The sequence below is a fragment of the Trachypithecus francoisi genome, unplaced genomic scaffold (assembly GCF_009764315.1).
Source record: "Trachypithecus francoisi isolate TF-2019V2 unplaced genomic scaffold, Tfra_2.0 Lachesis_group15, whole genome shotgun sequence".
In the NCBI taxonomy this organism is placed as follows: domain Eukaryota; kingdom Metazoa; phylum Chordata; class Mammalia; order Primates; family Cercopithecidae; genus Trachypithecus; species Trachypithecus francoisi.
In genome coordinates, this window is record NW_022681460.1 from 90,983,263 (window position 1) to 91,001,396 (window position 18,134).

At 42.9% G+C, this 18,134-nt stretch overlaps 1 protein-coding gene across 1 annotated transcript; it reads right to left on the bottom strand.

Moving 5' to 3' along the window:
- Nucleotides 1-12,878: 12,878 nt before the first annotated feature.
- TPBG (trophoblast glycoprotein) lies at nucleotides 12,879-16,187 on the bottom strand. Its single transcript, XM_033235568.1, has 2 exons — nucleotides 15,908-16,187; nucleotides 12,879-15,181 (listed from the first exon to the last, which is right to left on the bottom strand). The coding sequence occupies exon 2, from the start codon at nucleotides 14,844-14,846 to the stop codon at nucleotides 13,584-13,586; it is 1,263 nt and encodes a 420-aa protein (XP_033091459.1). The 5' UTR covers nucleotides 14,847-15,181; nucleotides 15,908-16,187; the 3' UTR covers nucleotides 12,879-13,583.
- Nucleotides 16,188-18,134: the final 1,947 nt, after the last annotated feature.

The window sequence follows — 18,134 nt, forward strand, 5'->3', positions numbered from 1 at the left end:
TGAATTATTTATTTGCATCACTTAGCCCATAATCGCATATACCATACATGCAGAAGAGAAGCAAGTTACATATATACTACCCCTCCTTTTTCTTCTCTCACCCCACATCTGGGCAAACTAGTAAGTCCGCAGTTATTCCCATTCCCTACTTCTTACTCCTTCACAACCCCCTCCTATGTTGGCATGAATGGCAGACAGAGGAGAAGCAGGAGGGAATTCAACCTAGGAACCCTTATCCTGGCCTGACCCTCTACCTACACAAAATCAGAGCCACTCTCCTCTCTTTGCTTAAGTCCTTCTATACTAGCTTGGACGTCTGCCCTGCTCTCTCCAGAAAGTCCCATTATACGGGTAATAAATCCTTTCACACCCTCTTGGTGTGTGTATGTGTATCATTCTCAAACATAAAATTCAAACCACTTGGGGGGTCGCGACGAGATGATGATCCTGCCATCCACAGGGCAACCAAAAAGCAACTGGTAGACTGAAACTGCATTGTCTAGTTGATGACCACCACCCCCTAGGAGTCTTTCTTTTCTTGCTCTTAGCTTGCTCACTGTCTTTGATGACAATTATTCATGTCTTGCCTTTACCACTGACACTATTGCCTTAACTGAATTTCCCACAGTCACAGTGCCCATTGACCTAAAATATCCCATAGTGCGCATGAATTATTTGACCTCACAAGTAATAAATCGAAATAAAATTAAGTTTTTGGCACTTAAAATTGACTTACCAAAATGGGACCCCATGGACCTTCTCTCACAGTTAAATTAGTTAATACAGTCCAATATAGATTAAACCAAGACCATGGACCTTCCCTCACAGCTAAAATAGTTAAAAAGCCCAATATAGATTAAACCGAGGCCTACAGGAATTAAAATCCACCATGTAAGACTTCCAAAAGGAAGGCGCCATCATTTCTGCTATCTTCCCTTTTAATTGCCCAGTTTGGCCAATGCTCAAACTTGATAAAAATGAATGGCATCTAACAGCAGATTATCACAACCTTAATGCCACAGTGCCTCAATTAAGGCTCTCATACCTGACATTATTGAAATTATTGACTCTATCCAATCAGTAGTTGGAAAATGCTTTCCTGTTATACATGTGGCAAATATGTTCTATTAAGTTTCTATTTCAACAGCCTCTCAGTTCCAATTTGCCTTCACCTTCAAAAGGACACAATACAACTTTACTTGACTGTCCATGAGGTATCTCAACAACCCTGCCCTCCCACACAATTTCTGCTGCCATGATCTTCATCACATCCACCTTCCTCCAGGAACACAGATATGATAGTACATTGATGGCATCCTCCTCTTCAAAGATTCAGTTGACATACTCATTCAAAAAATACAAATACTCACAAAAAGAAATGGACATTGCCCAACAAAAAGTACAAGGCCCTGCCATATCACTTAAATTACTGGGAATTATTTTGTCAGTCAAGGACTGCCCCAGCTCTGATACTGTCAGAAAACAATTAGTGGCCCTCTCTTAACACCTGCAATGTTAAGATAAGCCAACAATCTTTTAGGACTTTTTAGGCTTCTGAAGGCAAATATTCCTCACTTACAAATTTTACTTAAGTTCATTTATGCTGCTACTTGCAAATTGGCCCATGATATAGTTTGGCTGTGTCCTCACCCAAATCTCATCTTGAATTGTAGTTCCCGTAATTCCCATGTGTCGTGGGAGGGATCTACTGGGAGATAATCGAATCATGGGGGTGGTTACCCCCATGCAGCTGTTCTCGTGATAGTGAGTGAGTTCTCATGGATCTGATGGTTTTATAAGGGGCTTTTCTCTCTTTTGCTCGGCATTTCTCCTTGCTGACACCATGTTTAGAGGATGTTTTTGCTTCTTCTGCCATGATTGTTAAGTTTCCTGAGGTCTTCCCAGCCATGCTGAACTGTGAGTCAATTAAACTTCTTTCCTTTGTAAATTACTCAGTCTCAGGTATGTCTTTATTAGCAGCATGAGAACAGACTAATACAGTAAATTGGTACCAGATAGTGTAGTGCTACTGTAAAGATACCCACAAATGTGGAAGTGACTTTGGAACTGGGTAACAAGGAGAGGTTGGAACAATTTAGAGGGCTCAGAAGAAGACAGGAAAATGTGTCTCTTCCTAGAGACTTAGAGGGCTCAAAGGACAGGGAGATGTGAGAAAGTTTGGAACTTCCTAGAGACTTGTTGAATGGCTTTGATCAAAATGCTGATAGTGATATGAACAATAAAGTCAAGGCTGAGGTGGTCTCAGATGGAGATGAGATGAAAAACTTGTTGGGAATTGGAGTAAAGGCCACTCTTGCTATGAAAGGCCACTCTTGCTATGCAAAGAGACAGGTGGCATTTTTTCCCCTGCCCTAGAGATCTGTGGGACTTTGAACTTGAGAGAGATGATTTAGAGTATCTGGTAGAAGAAATTTCTAAGCAGCAAAGCATTCAAGAGGAAGCAGAGCATAAAATTTAGAAGAATTTACAGCCTGACAATGAAGTTGAAAAGAAAAACCCATTTTCTGGGAAGAAATTCAAGCCTGCTGCAGAAACTTGCATAAGTAATGAGGAGACAAATGCTATTCACAAAGACAAAGGGGAAAATGTCTCCAGGGGATGTCAGAGAGCGTCTAAAGAGCCCCTCCCATCATAGGCCCAGAGACCTAGGAGGGAAAAATGGTTTCCTGGGCCAGGTCCAAGGCCCCCCTGCTGGGTGTAGCCTCAGACTTGGTGCTCTGTGTCCCCAGGTGCTCCAGCTATGGCTAAAAGGGGCCAAGGTACATTTCAGGTTGTGGCTTTGGAGGTTGCAAGCCCTAAGCCTTGGCAGCTTCCATGTGGTGTTGGTTCTGAGGGTGCACAGAATTGAGGTTTGGGAACCTCCACCTAGATTTCAGAGGATGTAGGGAAATGCCGGGATATAAATGCCTGGATATCTAGGCAGAGGTGTGCTACAGGGGCAGAGCCCTTATGGAGAACCTCTGCTAGGGTAGTGCAGAAAGGAAATGTGGGGATGGAGCCTCCACACAGATTCACCACGAGGCACTGCCCAGTGAAGCTGTGAGAAGAGGGCCACCATCCTTGAAACCCCAGAATGGTAGATCCACCAACAGCTTGCACTGTGTGCCTGGAAAAGCCACAGATACTCAATGCCAGCCAAAAAAGCAGCCAGGAAGGGTGCTATATCCTGCAAAGCCACAGGGGTGGAGCTGCCCAGGACTGTGGGAGCCCACCTCTTGCATCAGCATGACCTGGATATGAGACATGGAGTCAAAGGAGATCATTTTAGAACTCTAAGGTTTAATGACTGCCCTATTGGATTTTGGACTTGCATGGGGCCTGTAGTCCCTTCATTTTGGCCAATTTCTCCCATTTGGAATGGGTGAATTTACCCAGTGCCTGTACCCCAATTGTATCTAGCTTGCTTTTGATTTTATAGGCTCATAGGCAGAAGGGACTTGCCTTAGATAAGACTTTGGACTTGGACTTTTGGGTTGATACTGGAATGAGTTAAGACTCTGGGAACTGTTGGGAAGGCATGGTTGTGTTTTGAAATGTAAGGACATGAGATTTGGGAGTGGCTGGGGCAGAATGATATGGTTTGGCTGTGTCCCCACTCAGATCTCATCGTGAATTGTAGTTCCCTTAATTCCCACATGTTGTGGGAGGGACCTGGTTACCCTAGTGCTACTGTTCTTGCGATAGTGAGTGAGTTCTCATGAGATCTGATGGTTTGGGTTGGTGGGTTGGTTGGTTGGTTGGTTGGTTTTTGAGACAGAGTCTCACTCTGTTGCCCAGGCTAGAGTGCAGTGGCACAGTATCAACCCACTGCAATATCCACCTCCCGGGTTCAAGCAATTCTTCTGCCTTAGCCTCCCAAGTAGCTGGGACTACAGGTACATGCCACCACGCCTGGCTAATTTTTGTATTTTTAGTAGAGATGGAGTTTTACCATATTGGCCACGCTGGGATCTGATGGTTTTATAAGGAGCTTTTCCCCCTTTAGCTCGGCTCCTCCCCTGGCTGCCGCCATGTGAAGAAGGATGTTTTTGCATCCCCTTTCACCATGATTCTAAGTTTCCTGAGGCCTCCACAGTCATGCTGAACTGTGAGTCAATTAAACCTCTTTCCTTTATAAATTACCCAGTCTCGGGTACGTCTTTATTAGCAATATGAGAATGGACTAATACAGCCCACCTTGAATGAGGTCTCCTTTAACTAAACTCTCTAGAATCTGTTCAAATTGCACACAATAGGCACTATCCTTAATATACCCCAGAGATTCCCTCACTGTAGAGGTTTTAGAAACCTCCTCTCATGCCTCCTGGGGTCTCTGGATCACCTGTAAGCTGCCCACAGGGTTTTGATACAGGAAGCTGCCCTCCTCAGTCCCATGCCACACACCATTTGATCATCAACTTCTGGTTGCACAGTGGGCCTTTCTGGAGATAAATTCCCTCATGGCCCCTAAGCCTATGATCCTATGTACCCAGCTGCCTCTTATGCCTTGGATCATTGACACAGCACTCTGCAGACTCAGCCCAGTTAGTTACAGAGGCCTCTAGACAAAAATGGAAATAGTACTTATAGACCAGAAGCAAACCTAGGCCTCCTGGCATATCCAACCTACAGGAAGAAGTGGTTTCTCCTGTCCTCAGCCCCTTGCCAGAGGCAATGGTGCTGTAGGCCACCCTTCTCCCAGGCCCACTGGCCAACTGGAGAGTCTCTTTGGATCAACTGAGTAATCAGAAAAGGTATTTCATATGCAAGGTCACCATAAAATGTGATGATGCCCTCTAGTGAGCTGCTGCTATTCATTCCCTAACCAGGACATCCCTGATCAAGGATGGGACTCAAGAGCCAGCGCAAACGACCAAACTTTACATGGTCATCTTAGCACTATAGGATGCTTAACCAACAATTGGTCCAGTATGTATATTTGTAGATATTATTGGGTCATTACTAATTATCTAGTCAGATAGTCTGATCTGTAGCAGTAACAGCAATTCCTTATCCAAGGTCACCCTACTTTAGGCAAAAAAAAAAAAAACAAAAAACTCTAGGAATTTCTTGCCTCACAGATAGCCAAAATACAAACAAATGTCACACATCAGCCCACACTAAAGCTAAACTAAAAGCCCTCACTAAGACACTTCTTATCCCCTTCAGAGTTTCAGAAATTATTGATGATGACCAAGGCCTGCATTTCACTTCTTAAAATACACACCACAGACTTTTGAAGAAGACATTCGATGGAACTCTCACGTCTCTTACTGACCTCATCCTGCAAGTCTCTTAGAGTACAATAATGGTTTATTTAAACAAGTTCAAAATCAATTAAATCAGCCCTGGCACATTTCAGTCATCAGTCAAACATCAGTGGTGAATTGTAAGAGTCATTTGTGATGTCTGAGTACTCATAGCTTTTAAGGTCCATTCCTCCTCCTCCCACTTTTTGTCCCATAACTGAGCAAGCCTATAATAGGGCCCATGAACTTCATCCCTTGGCATCTGCTGGGATGCGAAGACTAGACACACCTGAAGCCTCACCGTGGCCCCAACCCAGATCACAATGAAAAACAAAACCAAGTCCTGCTCTCCCCAGAAAGTCACATTATGCAAGTAATAAACCTGTGCATACTCTCTTGGTGTACGTGTGGTCTCATCAGTCTTGATATCCAAACCAACTTAGGAAGGCGGTTGATCTCATCTTTGTTGGGTACAGCCACAGCTATGCATATAACTCCTTTGCTCGTAGACTTCCAAGAGCTCCCCCACTGTCCGCTAAATTGTATAGAAACTATTTATCATAGCCGCAGATTTATCTTTCTAGTCTTATGCTCCACTATTCTCCTTCGTAAATATCACACTTCAAATGTTACTGTTCCCAGAGAACACTTGGTCTTCAATTGCCTCCATTCTCTTTGCTTATGCTATTCTCTCTGACCTGAGTTTTCTCTTCTACCCATCATCTCTCTCTTTGCCTCTTCTTCAAAATCATCTTAAAAGCTGACTCTTTCATGAACCCTTTTTGGATTATCCTGACCAGACAAGATCTCTCCTTACTTTGCACCTCATATCACCTTGTTTGAACCTCTGGTGGTGTTTATCATGTTCTATGCTAGAAAAAGCATAGACATTATCATCATTCACATCTCCTCTAGAGCAGGAGTTAAGAGCTTGGATCCTGAAGGCTCCCCCAACACCCTCCCCAGAAAAAAACAACAGTTCAAATCCTGTATCTGATTCTTACTACCAAGTTGTTCTTGGGCAAGTCATCTATCCTCCCTAAGCCTCAATTTCCTCTTCAAATGAGAATAAATCTTACATGTGAAAAGCTGCACTCCATGAAATGTCAGTTATTATCATTACTTGTCCTCACAACTAAATTAGAAGCAAGTTTATCTCAGAAACTCATTTTTAAAAATCCAATGCAAGGCCTGAAAAAATGATTCATGGGAACTTACTAAAATTTTAAAGCAAATTAACAGGAAGATTAGCACAATTAATTCACTGTATGAAATCTCACTTAATTTTAAGTATACCCATACAAGGCATCTAAAAAAAGTAAATAAAAGAGAATTCAGGCAAAAATACAGGTTTGTCTTAACAACTGCTTCCTAACTCGTAACTAGCTAAATTTATTTCCCAGATGTTCATCCATACCCCACATTGTCTTTCCCCACCCTGACTCTCTCTCTCTCTCTCTCTCACACACACGCACACACACACTCACTCACTCATAACTGGGCTATGGACTTAGCTATCTTCTAAATTGTTATTTTAACAAAGAATAGAAATTCACGGATTTAAAACAGTGACAGGTTAGTTGACAGCTTGGTCCATATTTACTTCTGTTCAAAATCCTGTCCACAGACATTTCATTACTATGTAAAGTTTGATGTGAAACTCTTAAAACATACAGTGAGCTATGATCTGTATTTCATCATCTTAATTTAAATAGGCATCAAAAATATTTTTTGAAGTTAGAAAAAAAGAGATTATACCCTCTGATGCAGTAATTCTCCCTCAAGGATCTACCTTAAGGGAAAAATGCAAAAGGTAGAAACACAGGGGGGTACAACGACGCTTATTAGAACAAAGTTAAAACTGTAAGCAATATCCTGTATGTATAAAACATATGATTGTCTACAGTACACCAGAACCAGATGTTAAAATAGTTTTTCATGGTAGTGAAGAATGCTCAAAAAAGTGTAATGAAAAGGTAGGATACATGTGAAATAAAGAGAAGGCCTTTTATCCCGACATTAGCGCTTGTTTTCCTTAGTCATAGTGTTACTCATGGTACTTATGCCTTCCTGTACTTCAAAATATTCTACAAAACATGAGTTAATTTAAAAAATGTTTAAAGTGTTTTATAGCCAGTGTTGAAATGGTCTATAAGAATCACCACAGAATGTGTTCAATTGAAAATTAAAGTCCTCCTTGAATACAATGTAATACTGTATTGCAAAATTGAGAGAAACTGTCACAGAGTTACATGTATTTGTAAACTGACCCACCTAATGTTCCAGTCAGTCCAATTCCCCTGTGTAAGGTCACCTTGAAATGTGGGCCATATGGCTGGGCGCGGTGGCTCAAGCCTGTAATCCCAGCACTTTGGGATGCCGAGACGGGTGGATCACGAGCTCAGGAGATCGAGACCATCCTGGCTAACACGGTGAAACCCCGTCTCTACTAAAAATACAAAAAAAAAAAAAATTAGCCGGGCGAGGTGGCGGTGCTTGTAGTCCCAGCTACTCGGGAGGCTGAGGCAGGAGAATGGCGTGAACCCGGGAGGAGGAGCTTGCAGTGAGCTGAGATCTGGCCACTGCACTCCAGCCTGGGTGACAGAGCAAGACTCCGTCTCAAAAAAAAAAAGAAAAAAAGAAAAAAAGAAATGTGGGCCATGGCTCTCTTCGGAGGAAGAAAGTAAAAAGTAATAGAAACAGAACTGACTGCTGGGCATGGTGGCTCACACCTGTAATCCCAGCACTTTGGGAGGCGAAGGGAGGGGGGGGGCGAATCACTTGAGGTCAGGAGTTCAAGACCAGCCTGGCCAACATGGTGAAATCCCATCTCTACTAAAAATACAAAAATTAGCTGGTGTGGTGGTGTGCGCCTATAATCCCAGGTACTCGGGAGGCTGAGACAGGATAATTACTTGAACCCAGGAGGCAGAGGTTGTAGTGAGCTGAGATCATGCCACCACACTCCAGCCTGGGCAACAGAGCAAGACTCTGTCAAAAAAGAAAAAAAAAAAGAAAAGAACTGTAAGGGAAGGGGTAAAATAATCTATAAACTTCCATTTTGTTTTTGTTATTTTTAAAGCCTATCTCGATAACATCCTCGGTCCTTTAAAATGTATTTTTAATATTTACTTTTCACAAAAAGTATTATAGAGGGTCATATCTTAAGCTTCTGCTTTCTTAGACCAAATGGTTCCTTACATTAACCAAGTTAAATTGTGGACCACAAGTAAGTCCTATCATCATAAAATGTCAGCTAAATATAAACTGTATTTCTGTTTCTATAAACATTTATGTGTAAGTGTATGATATAGTAATCATGATGCTTAATCTTAACCCACACTTTTTTAAAATAATAAAGCAAACCTAATTAATTTCCCATGCAATACCCAAAAGGTACTCATGCTAGATTCCCCAAATTCACATAAATTATAAGCTTTTTGCAATCTGCAGCATAAATACCACGATGTGAGAAAATTGAGATGTAGTGTGTGTCCTGCATATGTAAAGACAGTAAACTGGCACTTCAGCAGTCGAGCTGGCAGTGTTTGGCTGGTCAGTCCCCTGGTCTTCCAGGGTGATAATGGATTTGCATTGATTTAACTTCTCTGTTTGGTCCAGGCCCTTGGAGGATAGCAGCATGCACCTGGAGTGGGTGTGAGCTAGGAGAACAGTGCAGAGAATGCAAAGCTGACTGTCTCACCTGGTGACTGACTGACTTCATGGTCATGAACTTGGTCTCATTTGTTTAGTTTTCTCACCAGCTGAGCTAACTCACATTTAAGGTTGAATTACACAAACCAGCACAGCATTCCAGAGTTTTTATCTTTCTTTTCCAAAGAAATATCACCATTAAATTTCTAAAATATTTCCTATTATATCATAGACTCATAAGATTGTTATGAAAAAATCATTTCAAAAACATTAAATGTTTTCGGGGGTTTAAACATGGTAATTTTTAACAAACTGAAAGTAAAATCTAGAGCAAACTGAAGCATTCACTCAAAGCAAAAACAATAAAACAAATAATTTCACCAAAGCAATTGCCTTTCTTTATTATAGACATGGGGATTTCAAAGGCCTCAAGGTAGGCAGTTAGTAACACCATCATCTGGTAAAAACAGCACCAGAAGAGGAATCTAGAACCCTAGGATTTGGTCCCGGTCGTCACTGTACAACATAGTAAGTCACAATTACCAGTTACTTCATTTGTAGAATGGAAAGCTGAGCTTGACACTTCTAAGAGCCCTTCCAATTTTGAACTACTAAGACTTTGTATTCTTGTCAAAAATGATATAAATCATATATTAAACATTTTTTAAATTCTAGATTTTTTTAACCCATGACAAAGAGCTGCTAAAATGTTCTAAGGTAAAACAAAATAAAATGAACCTGCCTTTCTGAAACAAAAGTCTCTAAGAGTAACAATGGGAAAATAACTGTACAAAACATCTTCAAGAAGATGTTTTTCCTCATCTAAAAGGTGATAGGATCACCTGGACAATGTAGAAAGTATTTTCTTAAACTAACTATTTCTAGTGCAGCACTGCAAGTATTGGTGAAAGATCTTAAAAATACAGTATCGAGGTAATTTTCATATATTATCTAGAAATATAACTTCCTCCCTTTCCTCTCCTTTACTGTTAAAAATCCTTGCACAAGTGTAAAAGTGAAACCAGAATTTCATCTAATAAATGTCTGTCTTCACTTTATGGTGCTGCTCTGAAAGCTGGATGACTGGATTTCCGAGCAGGAGGAAGCACGTGCAAAATTGTTTTTAACCTTGCAAATCTCATGATGTCTCCTTTAGTGTAGTCTTGGGAGAAAAACTAAAATGATATGAAAGAGTCACAATCTAGAGTTGCATAGCCTCTAAGGTTCTCAACAAGGTAAAGCCTGTTTTAGGTCAAAGGAAAAGAATCAAACAGAATTCCTAAGGAAACAATCTCAGTTCATCTGAACCTTCTTTTGTATAGCCACTTTAATGAAAAAGAAGACAAAGATATGTTATTTCTAATTAAATACTGAGATGAGCATAATCCACACTTACTGCCAATAAAGATATTTCTAAAGGATTTATTATTTGTGATTTGCTCATTTATTTCAAACAGCCTTCCTCCCCAGCTCCTACTCTTTTTCCTTTAAAAACTCCTATTCATTTAAAAAATCCTATTCAATGTGCTTCAAAGTCTCCTTATTTTGTTAGAAAAATCTATCAGCTCCTGTACAAATTTGTCTTATAGGTTACCATTGAATCACACCCATAGCAGCCAAACTGCTATTACAAAAACGAATGCTGCAAACAGAATGGATACTATCAAAGGCGGCAGTTATAATTCAGGACCAAATAGCTGTATTATCCTAAAATGTTTGCTACTTTAAATAAAAATTTATGGAATAGTTGAATAGCTTTTTAAATTAAGGGATTTATCAAGTCCTTGAATTTCTAAGTATTTTTTCTAACTTTCTTCAAATGAAACTTGCAAAGGATAAATGAAGGCTGTTTTACGTTGAAAATTTTACATTCAGTAATGAAGAGTATTACCAACTAAAATATTAAAAATGGATACTTGTAGGTTTCTAGAGTCAATACTGCATAATAAGAACAGTATTTAAAACAGACTTGTCTTATTTTTAAATAAAGTGATACTTTTATTTTTCCCATATTCCCTTACACTTATTGAATTTATATAGCCTCTATCTTCCAAGGAACTCAGAATGTTCTGTAGACTTACAGACTTGAGAGTATTAGGGCTGCAAAATATTAATGTTGTCAAATAATAACAATTTTTATCTTCAGAATAAGGTGTTCTTTCTTTTTATTTTTTTTATTTCCATATTTTGGAGAACCAGGAAGGAGTGATGTGATGGAAAACAAAGCAGTGGTAATTGGAAAGTCTATACAAAATAATAAATAGGGGCACGAAAAAGAAGCAATAAATTATAACTTCAAAGAAGCCATCTACCTAACAGGGATAACTTGGCTTCACTTTATCAGATTCATCACTGCTTCAAGGAGTTGATGAGAAAAGCTAGACTAATGAATCTACTCCTTTCCTGGTTCTTAAATAAAGCTCCACTTTAAACTGTTAGATTATCATGTGATGAAGAAACAATTCTTCTAAACAGAGGCTCTAGCAATATTATAATTTGTTTCTACAATATCAGAAGACTTACCAACTGAAGTCCATCAACAGTTTGCTAAGATAGTGGTCACTATTTTTGACAGATTAGTATCTCATTGTTCTTGTTAAATAATGGCAACCAGACAGTAGGAATTTCTGATGAATATTTAAACTGTTTGATGGAATTTTAAGTGCCAAATATTTAGCTTTTTCTGAGGTAATTATAGGATCTGAAATATAACCCTTAAATAATAAATACTGTATTTCATAAAACAAGCCTGATGGAATTTAAGGAATTACAGCTTCATATTCTGACTATATAATCCAACCTATAAAAAGGAAGAGATTTACTTATTTTTAGCCCTACTTTGAAAATTTTTGAATTTAATTCAAAGAAAGAATCAGCAGATTTCTAGAACCTAAAATACTATCTGATCCTATTTTATTTATAAAAATAAGAAAATGTAGATTTTATTTCAAACACAAAGCATTGAAGGACATAACCAGTTCAAAGGAAAAGCAGGCCCTAAGACTTACTGATGCAAGTTTACCTAATACTTTCAGTTAAGCAATAATGGCCACATTTAAATCACTCGTAAAAGAGCTTAAAGATTGATTAATGGAATTTACTTTTCAGCTTAAATGGCAGATAATAAACTGACAAAAAACAAAAGCCTTGTATATTATGGATGGTATCAATTAATGATTGCCTGTATTTACACCTGTGATTTATTCTTCATGAAGGTGTATAAACTTACATCATGAGGAGCTTAGCTAAAATCAAAATATCCTCAAATTCTTAAAACACTGAACTGAAGAACCTATAAATACTTGAGACATTTGTTGACAGATGTAGGCATTTGTCTGTGGTTATTTCCTCAAGTTCATATTCAACCATGTCAACTTTTTCAACATATTAGCTGGGTCTCTGATAAAGACAATTTAAGTTCCACTTTAAATGCTTTTTAAAAAATATCCTCAAGAAAATCTAAGTTTCAACTTACATTATGACATTGAGAAATACTTTTTAAATTTATATTTTATATCTTTTATTTCAGAATAGTCTATCTTTAAGACATTTTATCTTCATATTTATTTGCATATTTGTTTCAAGTTCTGCTCTAAAAATCCACAGAACAATTTGAACAGTTTTATTAAGTAAATATTATTTTTCTAGACCAACAATAACTTCATTAGCCTTGAAAAAGCCCCAAACTGGGAACTGTTTATTGTACAGAATGCTTAGCTTTAACCAATTCATTGTGCTCTTACAAAACTGTTTCATAAATAGCATTAACTTTGGGACCATATAGTCACATGAATACTCAAACTCTCCATTTAAATACTAAAAGGATCCACCATCTCAAAATGATCTCCCAAATCCATTTATATTAGACATTGCTACAGTTTGATTCTCAGCTAAGTAATAACTATCATCGGAACCAAGGCCATTGAATACCCTGCCCTTAATCCTTTTTTCAAAGCAAACTTGCACACACCATAATTCTTTTAAGAATCTTTTATTTTTCTTTTTAACAATTCAGTCTGTTGGATCTCGATGCAGTTTATTTAAAAAAAAAATCAGTACATTTTCATATAAACTGCAACCAAAAAAGTAATTTACTTTGTCAAAGAAGTTACGAAGTTGCAAGTTATTTTTTGTAATATGCAGAAGAGTAAAATGTAAGCATGCTCTTGGATGCAGGTGCTCCTGTGTACTATGGAGTTATTTTGAAGAGCTTGCTAACGTCTGCAGGCAGTTTATGGGATGCAATTATTTTCTCCACAACTTAGGTACATGAGAATAAAACTGATATTTATGAATAAAGTATTTTTCTCGAAAAAGTTGAGGCAGCTTTTGTTGAATGTTATCTGTGTGGATACACTTGCTACACCTTGAACTGTACTGAGAGGGAGACAGACAGCAATAAGTCCATGTTCATGCTGAAACCTGAAAAATCCCTCCACACGTGTTGAAGAGTTCCAGGAAAAAGAAGAGGGTAAAACACTACACACAGTTGTTCATCGTCTTACATTAACAGAACACACCAAGAAACTTTACATAACAAGGAAGCAAAACCCCTTCACTGCTTTTTGTCAAAGTCAGTGGTGTCTATAGCGGAGGATAAAGGTGGAGCAAGCCTAGTAGGGATAAAGCTTAAGTCTACACCTCATGCACAGTTGTCCTTGGTCTGTCCTCTAACATTTCTCAGACATCCGAGTTAGAACTGAGGTTTGTTAACCTGGGGTCCGCATTGATTTCATATCTGTAATGATATCCTTCCATGTGATCCCTGCAGGCATCTCTGATGTTATGCATCCACTTTTTTATCCCCTTGCGGTTCAAATACAAAACCAGGAGGAAAATAGCGCCTATCAGGGCTAAAACAATACCCAGGAAGACATAAGAGGTTTGCAGGGATGGGGGAAGAATCGGGTCACAGTCCAGGTCGGCACTGTTGAGTTCCAAGAGGACCCGATTCCTCATTTTTTCCGGAAAAGCACAGGTGAGCCGGTCTTTGCCCTGCACCACCTCTGTTTGCTTGAGCCAGGTCACCATGTCTGCCATGTGGCAGTCGCAAACCCAGGGATTGCTATCCAGGAAGACCCTAACGTGGGGTAGACCTTGCAACTCAGCCAGGGTGCCATTGTGAAGGACCTTGAGGGCATTGTCCTCCAGGTGGAGGCTTTCTAGATGTGTCAGGTTGCGGAAGGACACGTAGGTCAGGCTTACCAGCGAATTGTTACTTAAGTCCAGGTGCCTGAGGCTGGGCAGTTGGGCCAGCACATCCCGCGGCAGGTAAATGAAGTGGTTGCTGGCCAGCTCCAGGTGGTGGAGCCCCTGCAGCGCACGGCCCGCCACCAGGGCCGCCGCCACCATGCCCTCGAAGCTCCGGTTCTGCCGCTTATCATCAGGGGGCACGATGTGGTTCAGGATCAGTTCCACAAGGGGACTGGGGGCCGAGATGCTGGCATTGCTGCCCGAGAAAGCGAAGGGGCTGAGGTAGGCCAGTGGGTTGTGGCTGAGATCGAGCTGGCGCAGGCTGGGCAGATGCTCGAAGGCGCCCGCTCGCACCTCGTCCAGGCGGCTGCCGCTGAGGTTGAGCGCAGCCAGCTCAGCCAGCGGCGGCCGGCGGGCGAAGGCGCCGGCAGGGAGCACGGCCAGCTGGTTGCCGGTAAGGAAAAGGTTGCGCACGTAGGGGGGCAGGTCCGTGGGCACCTCCGTCAGATTGCGGTTAACGCACTTGACTGTGCGCGCCGCCTCGGAACACTCGCAGAGCGCGGGACACTGGTCGGGCAGCGGGGGCTGGGCGGACGCGGCGGAAGCCAGGTACGGCGCCGAGGAGGAGAAGGAGGATGCCGAGGAGGTGGGAGAAGACGAGGAGACCCAGCCCAGGAGAACCAGCGCCAGTCGCGCCAGCCGCAGCCGCCCGTCCCCGGCGGCGGGGCCCCGGGAGCACCCCCCAGGCATCGCGGCTAGCGTATCCCCGGAGCTGGGCTGGGACGGCGCCCGCTCCGAAGCCTCGGGGGGCTGGGCCCAGAGGGTGCGAGCCGGCGGAAGCGTCTGGAAAAAACTTTCCTCTCGTGGAAGCCAGGGAGTGGCGCCGCAGCCGGAACTTGGCTAACCCCCTCGCCACCGGGCGCTTCCCTCCGGGGCCGATTCCCCCGCCCCTTCCCTCCAGAAAGTACGCACGGCGGGTCGGGACGCTCGGCTCCGCGATCCTGCTCCCGCTCCTCTTCCTGCCGCCGCCCCGGTGGCACCTCCTGGCCTCTTGTTGGCGCCCCTCGCTGGCTCCTCTGAGGGACCTGGGACAAGCAGAAGAGAGGCGTGAGCAGCGGTGGCTGTCGCGGCTTCCGGAGTGCAAAAACCGGCCTTTTCGAGTCTAGTCGTCACCACTCTGTCCCAGAGAGACACCAGTCTCTCCCTCCGAAAGCCCGCCCCGGCCTCGCCTCCACAACCCCTCCGGTCACTCTTACTCGGGAGGGGGACGCGCATCCGACACACAGAGCGCAAAGTCTTCCCTCTCCCCTGGCCCACACTAAATAAACCCAAGCGGCCTCCCGCCCTCCACTTTTCCCGAGGAGACTCGTCTCCCCGCGTCTAACTTCTTGCTTAATCCCCAAATCCTTCCCTACCAAACTTCTCCCTTTCCAGGTTCCTTCCCGCACCGCCTCCGCGGAAGGTCGGCCTCCGGGTGTCTCCGCCCCCGCCCGGACCTCTCTTCCCGGTCCCGGTTAGGATGCGAGGGAAGTTTCAGGTTACAGGACTTTTTGATCTCTTCTTGTACCTTCTGGCATTAGCAGGCAGTGGAGCTACAACTGTCGCCCCCCAGCCCGCGTCCCGCCGGCCCCTGGGATCCCAAAGGGGTTCAACTCATCTCCAAAGAGGTGGGGAGAGTCTGGGAACAAAGCAGCAGTGGGACTCCGGCTAGAGTGGCAACCCGAACCAACGCTACTCTCCACCCGAGTATGGGGAGGGGCCCCAATGACGCCTGCCGGGTCGCTCCCAGGCCGCGGGCTCCCACTGCTCACCTCCGCGCCCGCCGCCTCCAGAACCAACTCAGTTCCACCAGAGTAGCAACGACTTCCCGGCTGCGCGCTGCGGGCGCCGACTCTCCTCGCACCCCAGCCCCTGGCCCAACCTCCCAACCTCCGCAGCTGGGAAAAACCAACCCGGGGGGCGGGGGAGGGCCAGGACTGACGGGGAGACTCCCGCCATGCGGCCAACCTCGGCAGTCGTAGGTAGGGGGATTTAAGAAGAGAGACTAGGGGAGCTGGGCTGCGCGCTTCCTCCTGGTGGAAATTAACGAGGAATGTGCCCAAAAAGGTGAGGGAATCCCGTTCTCTCCCCCCTCCCCGACATCCTTGGGTGGTTCCTCATTTTGCATACTGTATTTACCTTGGACAGGAGCAAAACCGCTGGTGAATCTCGTGGAATTCACCCTGATTCAGGCACCTTTGGCAGTGACGAGATAGATTTAGGCATGACAGAGCAGCGCGAAGCAGCACCAGAAAGAAATGAGCTGAAAATCTACAGCGGCAGCAGCAAAGGCACTGCAGGTTGTATGAAAGCTTCAGAAACTCTCCCCATCAAAGTGGTACCTGAGGCCGTAAACTTCAGATTTAGGTGTAATTAATGCCTTCCCGCCTGTTCCCCCCACCCCGCCCCCTCACTTCTTGGGTAGTGATGGAATTTGTGAAGAGAGCGCGCCAACTTTAAGAGAGAGAGAGAAGGATTAGTGGAGAGGAGATTCATTCCTGATTCATTAGCTTTTCTCTTACCAAAATTAAAAGCAGATGGAAGAGAAAGGCAGCCGAAGGCATCCCAGAAACAAAAGGCAAATAGCAAAGACTTGAGTCACCCGGAAAGCGGACCTGCCCCTCTCCCCAGATGTAGCACCATGTGTCAAGTCACTTCTGCGGGGAAAGCTCCAAGGGTGGGGAGTAGGGGTTGCAGGAGCTGACCTGGGAGGGAAGTTTGGTTTCAAAGTCGATTGTCCCGGGGGGGCATCTGGCAGGTGGTGATGGAGAGGATGGGGTTGGGGAGAGGGACAGATTGAATGACTGGTTACAGTAAGGCTCTGTTATTATACCAGACAGGTTTTGGGTTCTGAAAGCCCTATCGTTGCTCTAACTCCATATCCCTTTGTCCCAATTAAATAATTTCCCCGAAGGGATAAGAAGGTGCTGGTTATTCCAGGCTTCTTCATTTTAGAGAGAAAATGGCAATTAGGGAAAACATGGTTCGGAAATTTAAGACCTGGTAGTATAAAAAAGATCAAATAAGGATGCTGAGGCTTGTGCCTGGGACATGTGCCTTTAGTGTAAGAAAGACCCCAATTCTCGAATGGATGCCTGATTACTTTTATAGAAAGAGTCTGCAAAGCCTACAGCAAAAATGGCTCAGACAAAAGCTGAAAACACTGGAAACTGCAGAGATTTGTGCACAAAAGCTGGTTTCATTAATTTGCATCTTCAGCACGTTTATCTCCATCTCTTTTCTTATTTTTAAAAGTGTTTTGCAACATGAATGTAAAACACTTTGAAAAAGAATCTCTAAAGCTGTAGTCATGTTCTGTATCCGGATTGTGGTGGTGGTTACATAAACCTATACAACGTGTTAAAACTCACAGAACTTTGTAAACCAAAAGAGTCAATTTTACTGTATGATAAGTTTAAAAATAAAATTAATTACTCATTGGAAAAAACCTGTAATAATGCTCTGGCATGATATTAACTCTGGTCCTGATCTGAAGACCAACTGCTTTGTTAGGAGAGTGAGATACACTTTAGGATTTAGAAACATAACATATGTATTTTCATCTGATCCTCAAGACAACTCAGAGGCAAGATAAATATTGTTAGTATTATTGCTTGTTGCTATTATTGTTGTTGTTCTGTTGTACAGATGAAACACCTGGGGCTTTAAGTTAGCTTGACTGAGTGTCTTCCACTTGCCAAGCCCTGTGCTGATCACTTCACAGATATTATCTCATTGACTCTTCACATCAGTACTCAAGTTAGGTCCTCTCACTCCAGTTTTACAGACAAGAAAATTGACGCAAAAATAAATTACATAACTTGTTCAAATGAGTGATGGAGGTGGGAACCAGGCCCAGATTTGCCTGCCTCCCATATAGTACATCCCACATTCTGCCTCTAGGCAAGATTAAGGAGTTTGTGCAAAGTTCTACTCTGTTCCACTTAGGCAGAACGTACACCTCACCTCTTGTTCCCTTTTTACTTCTTCTGCCTCCAC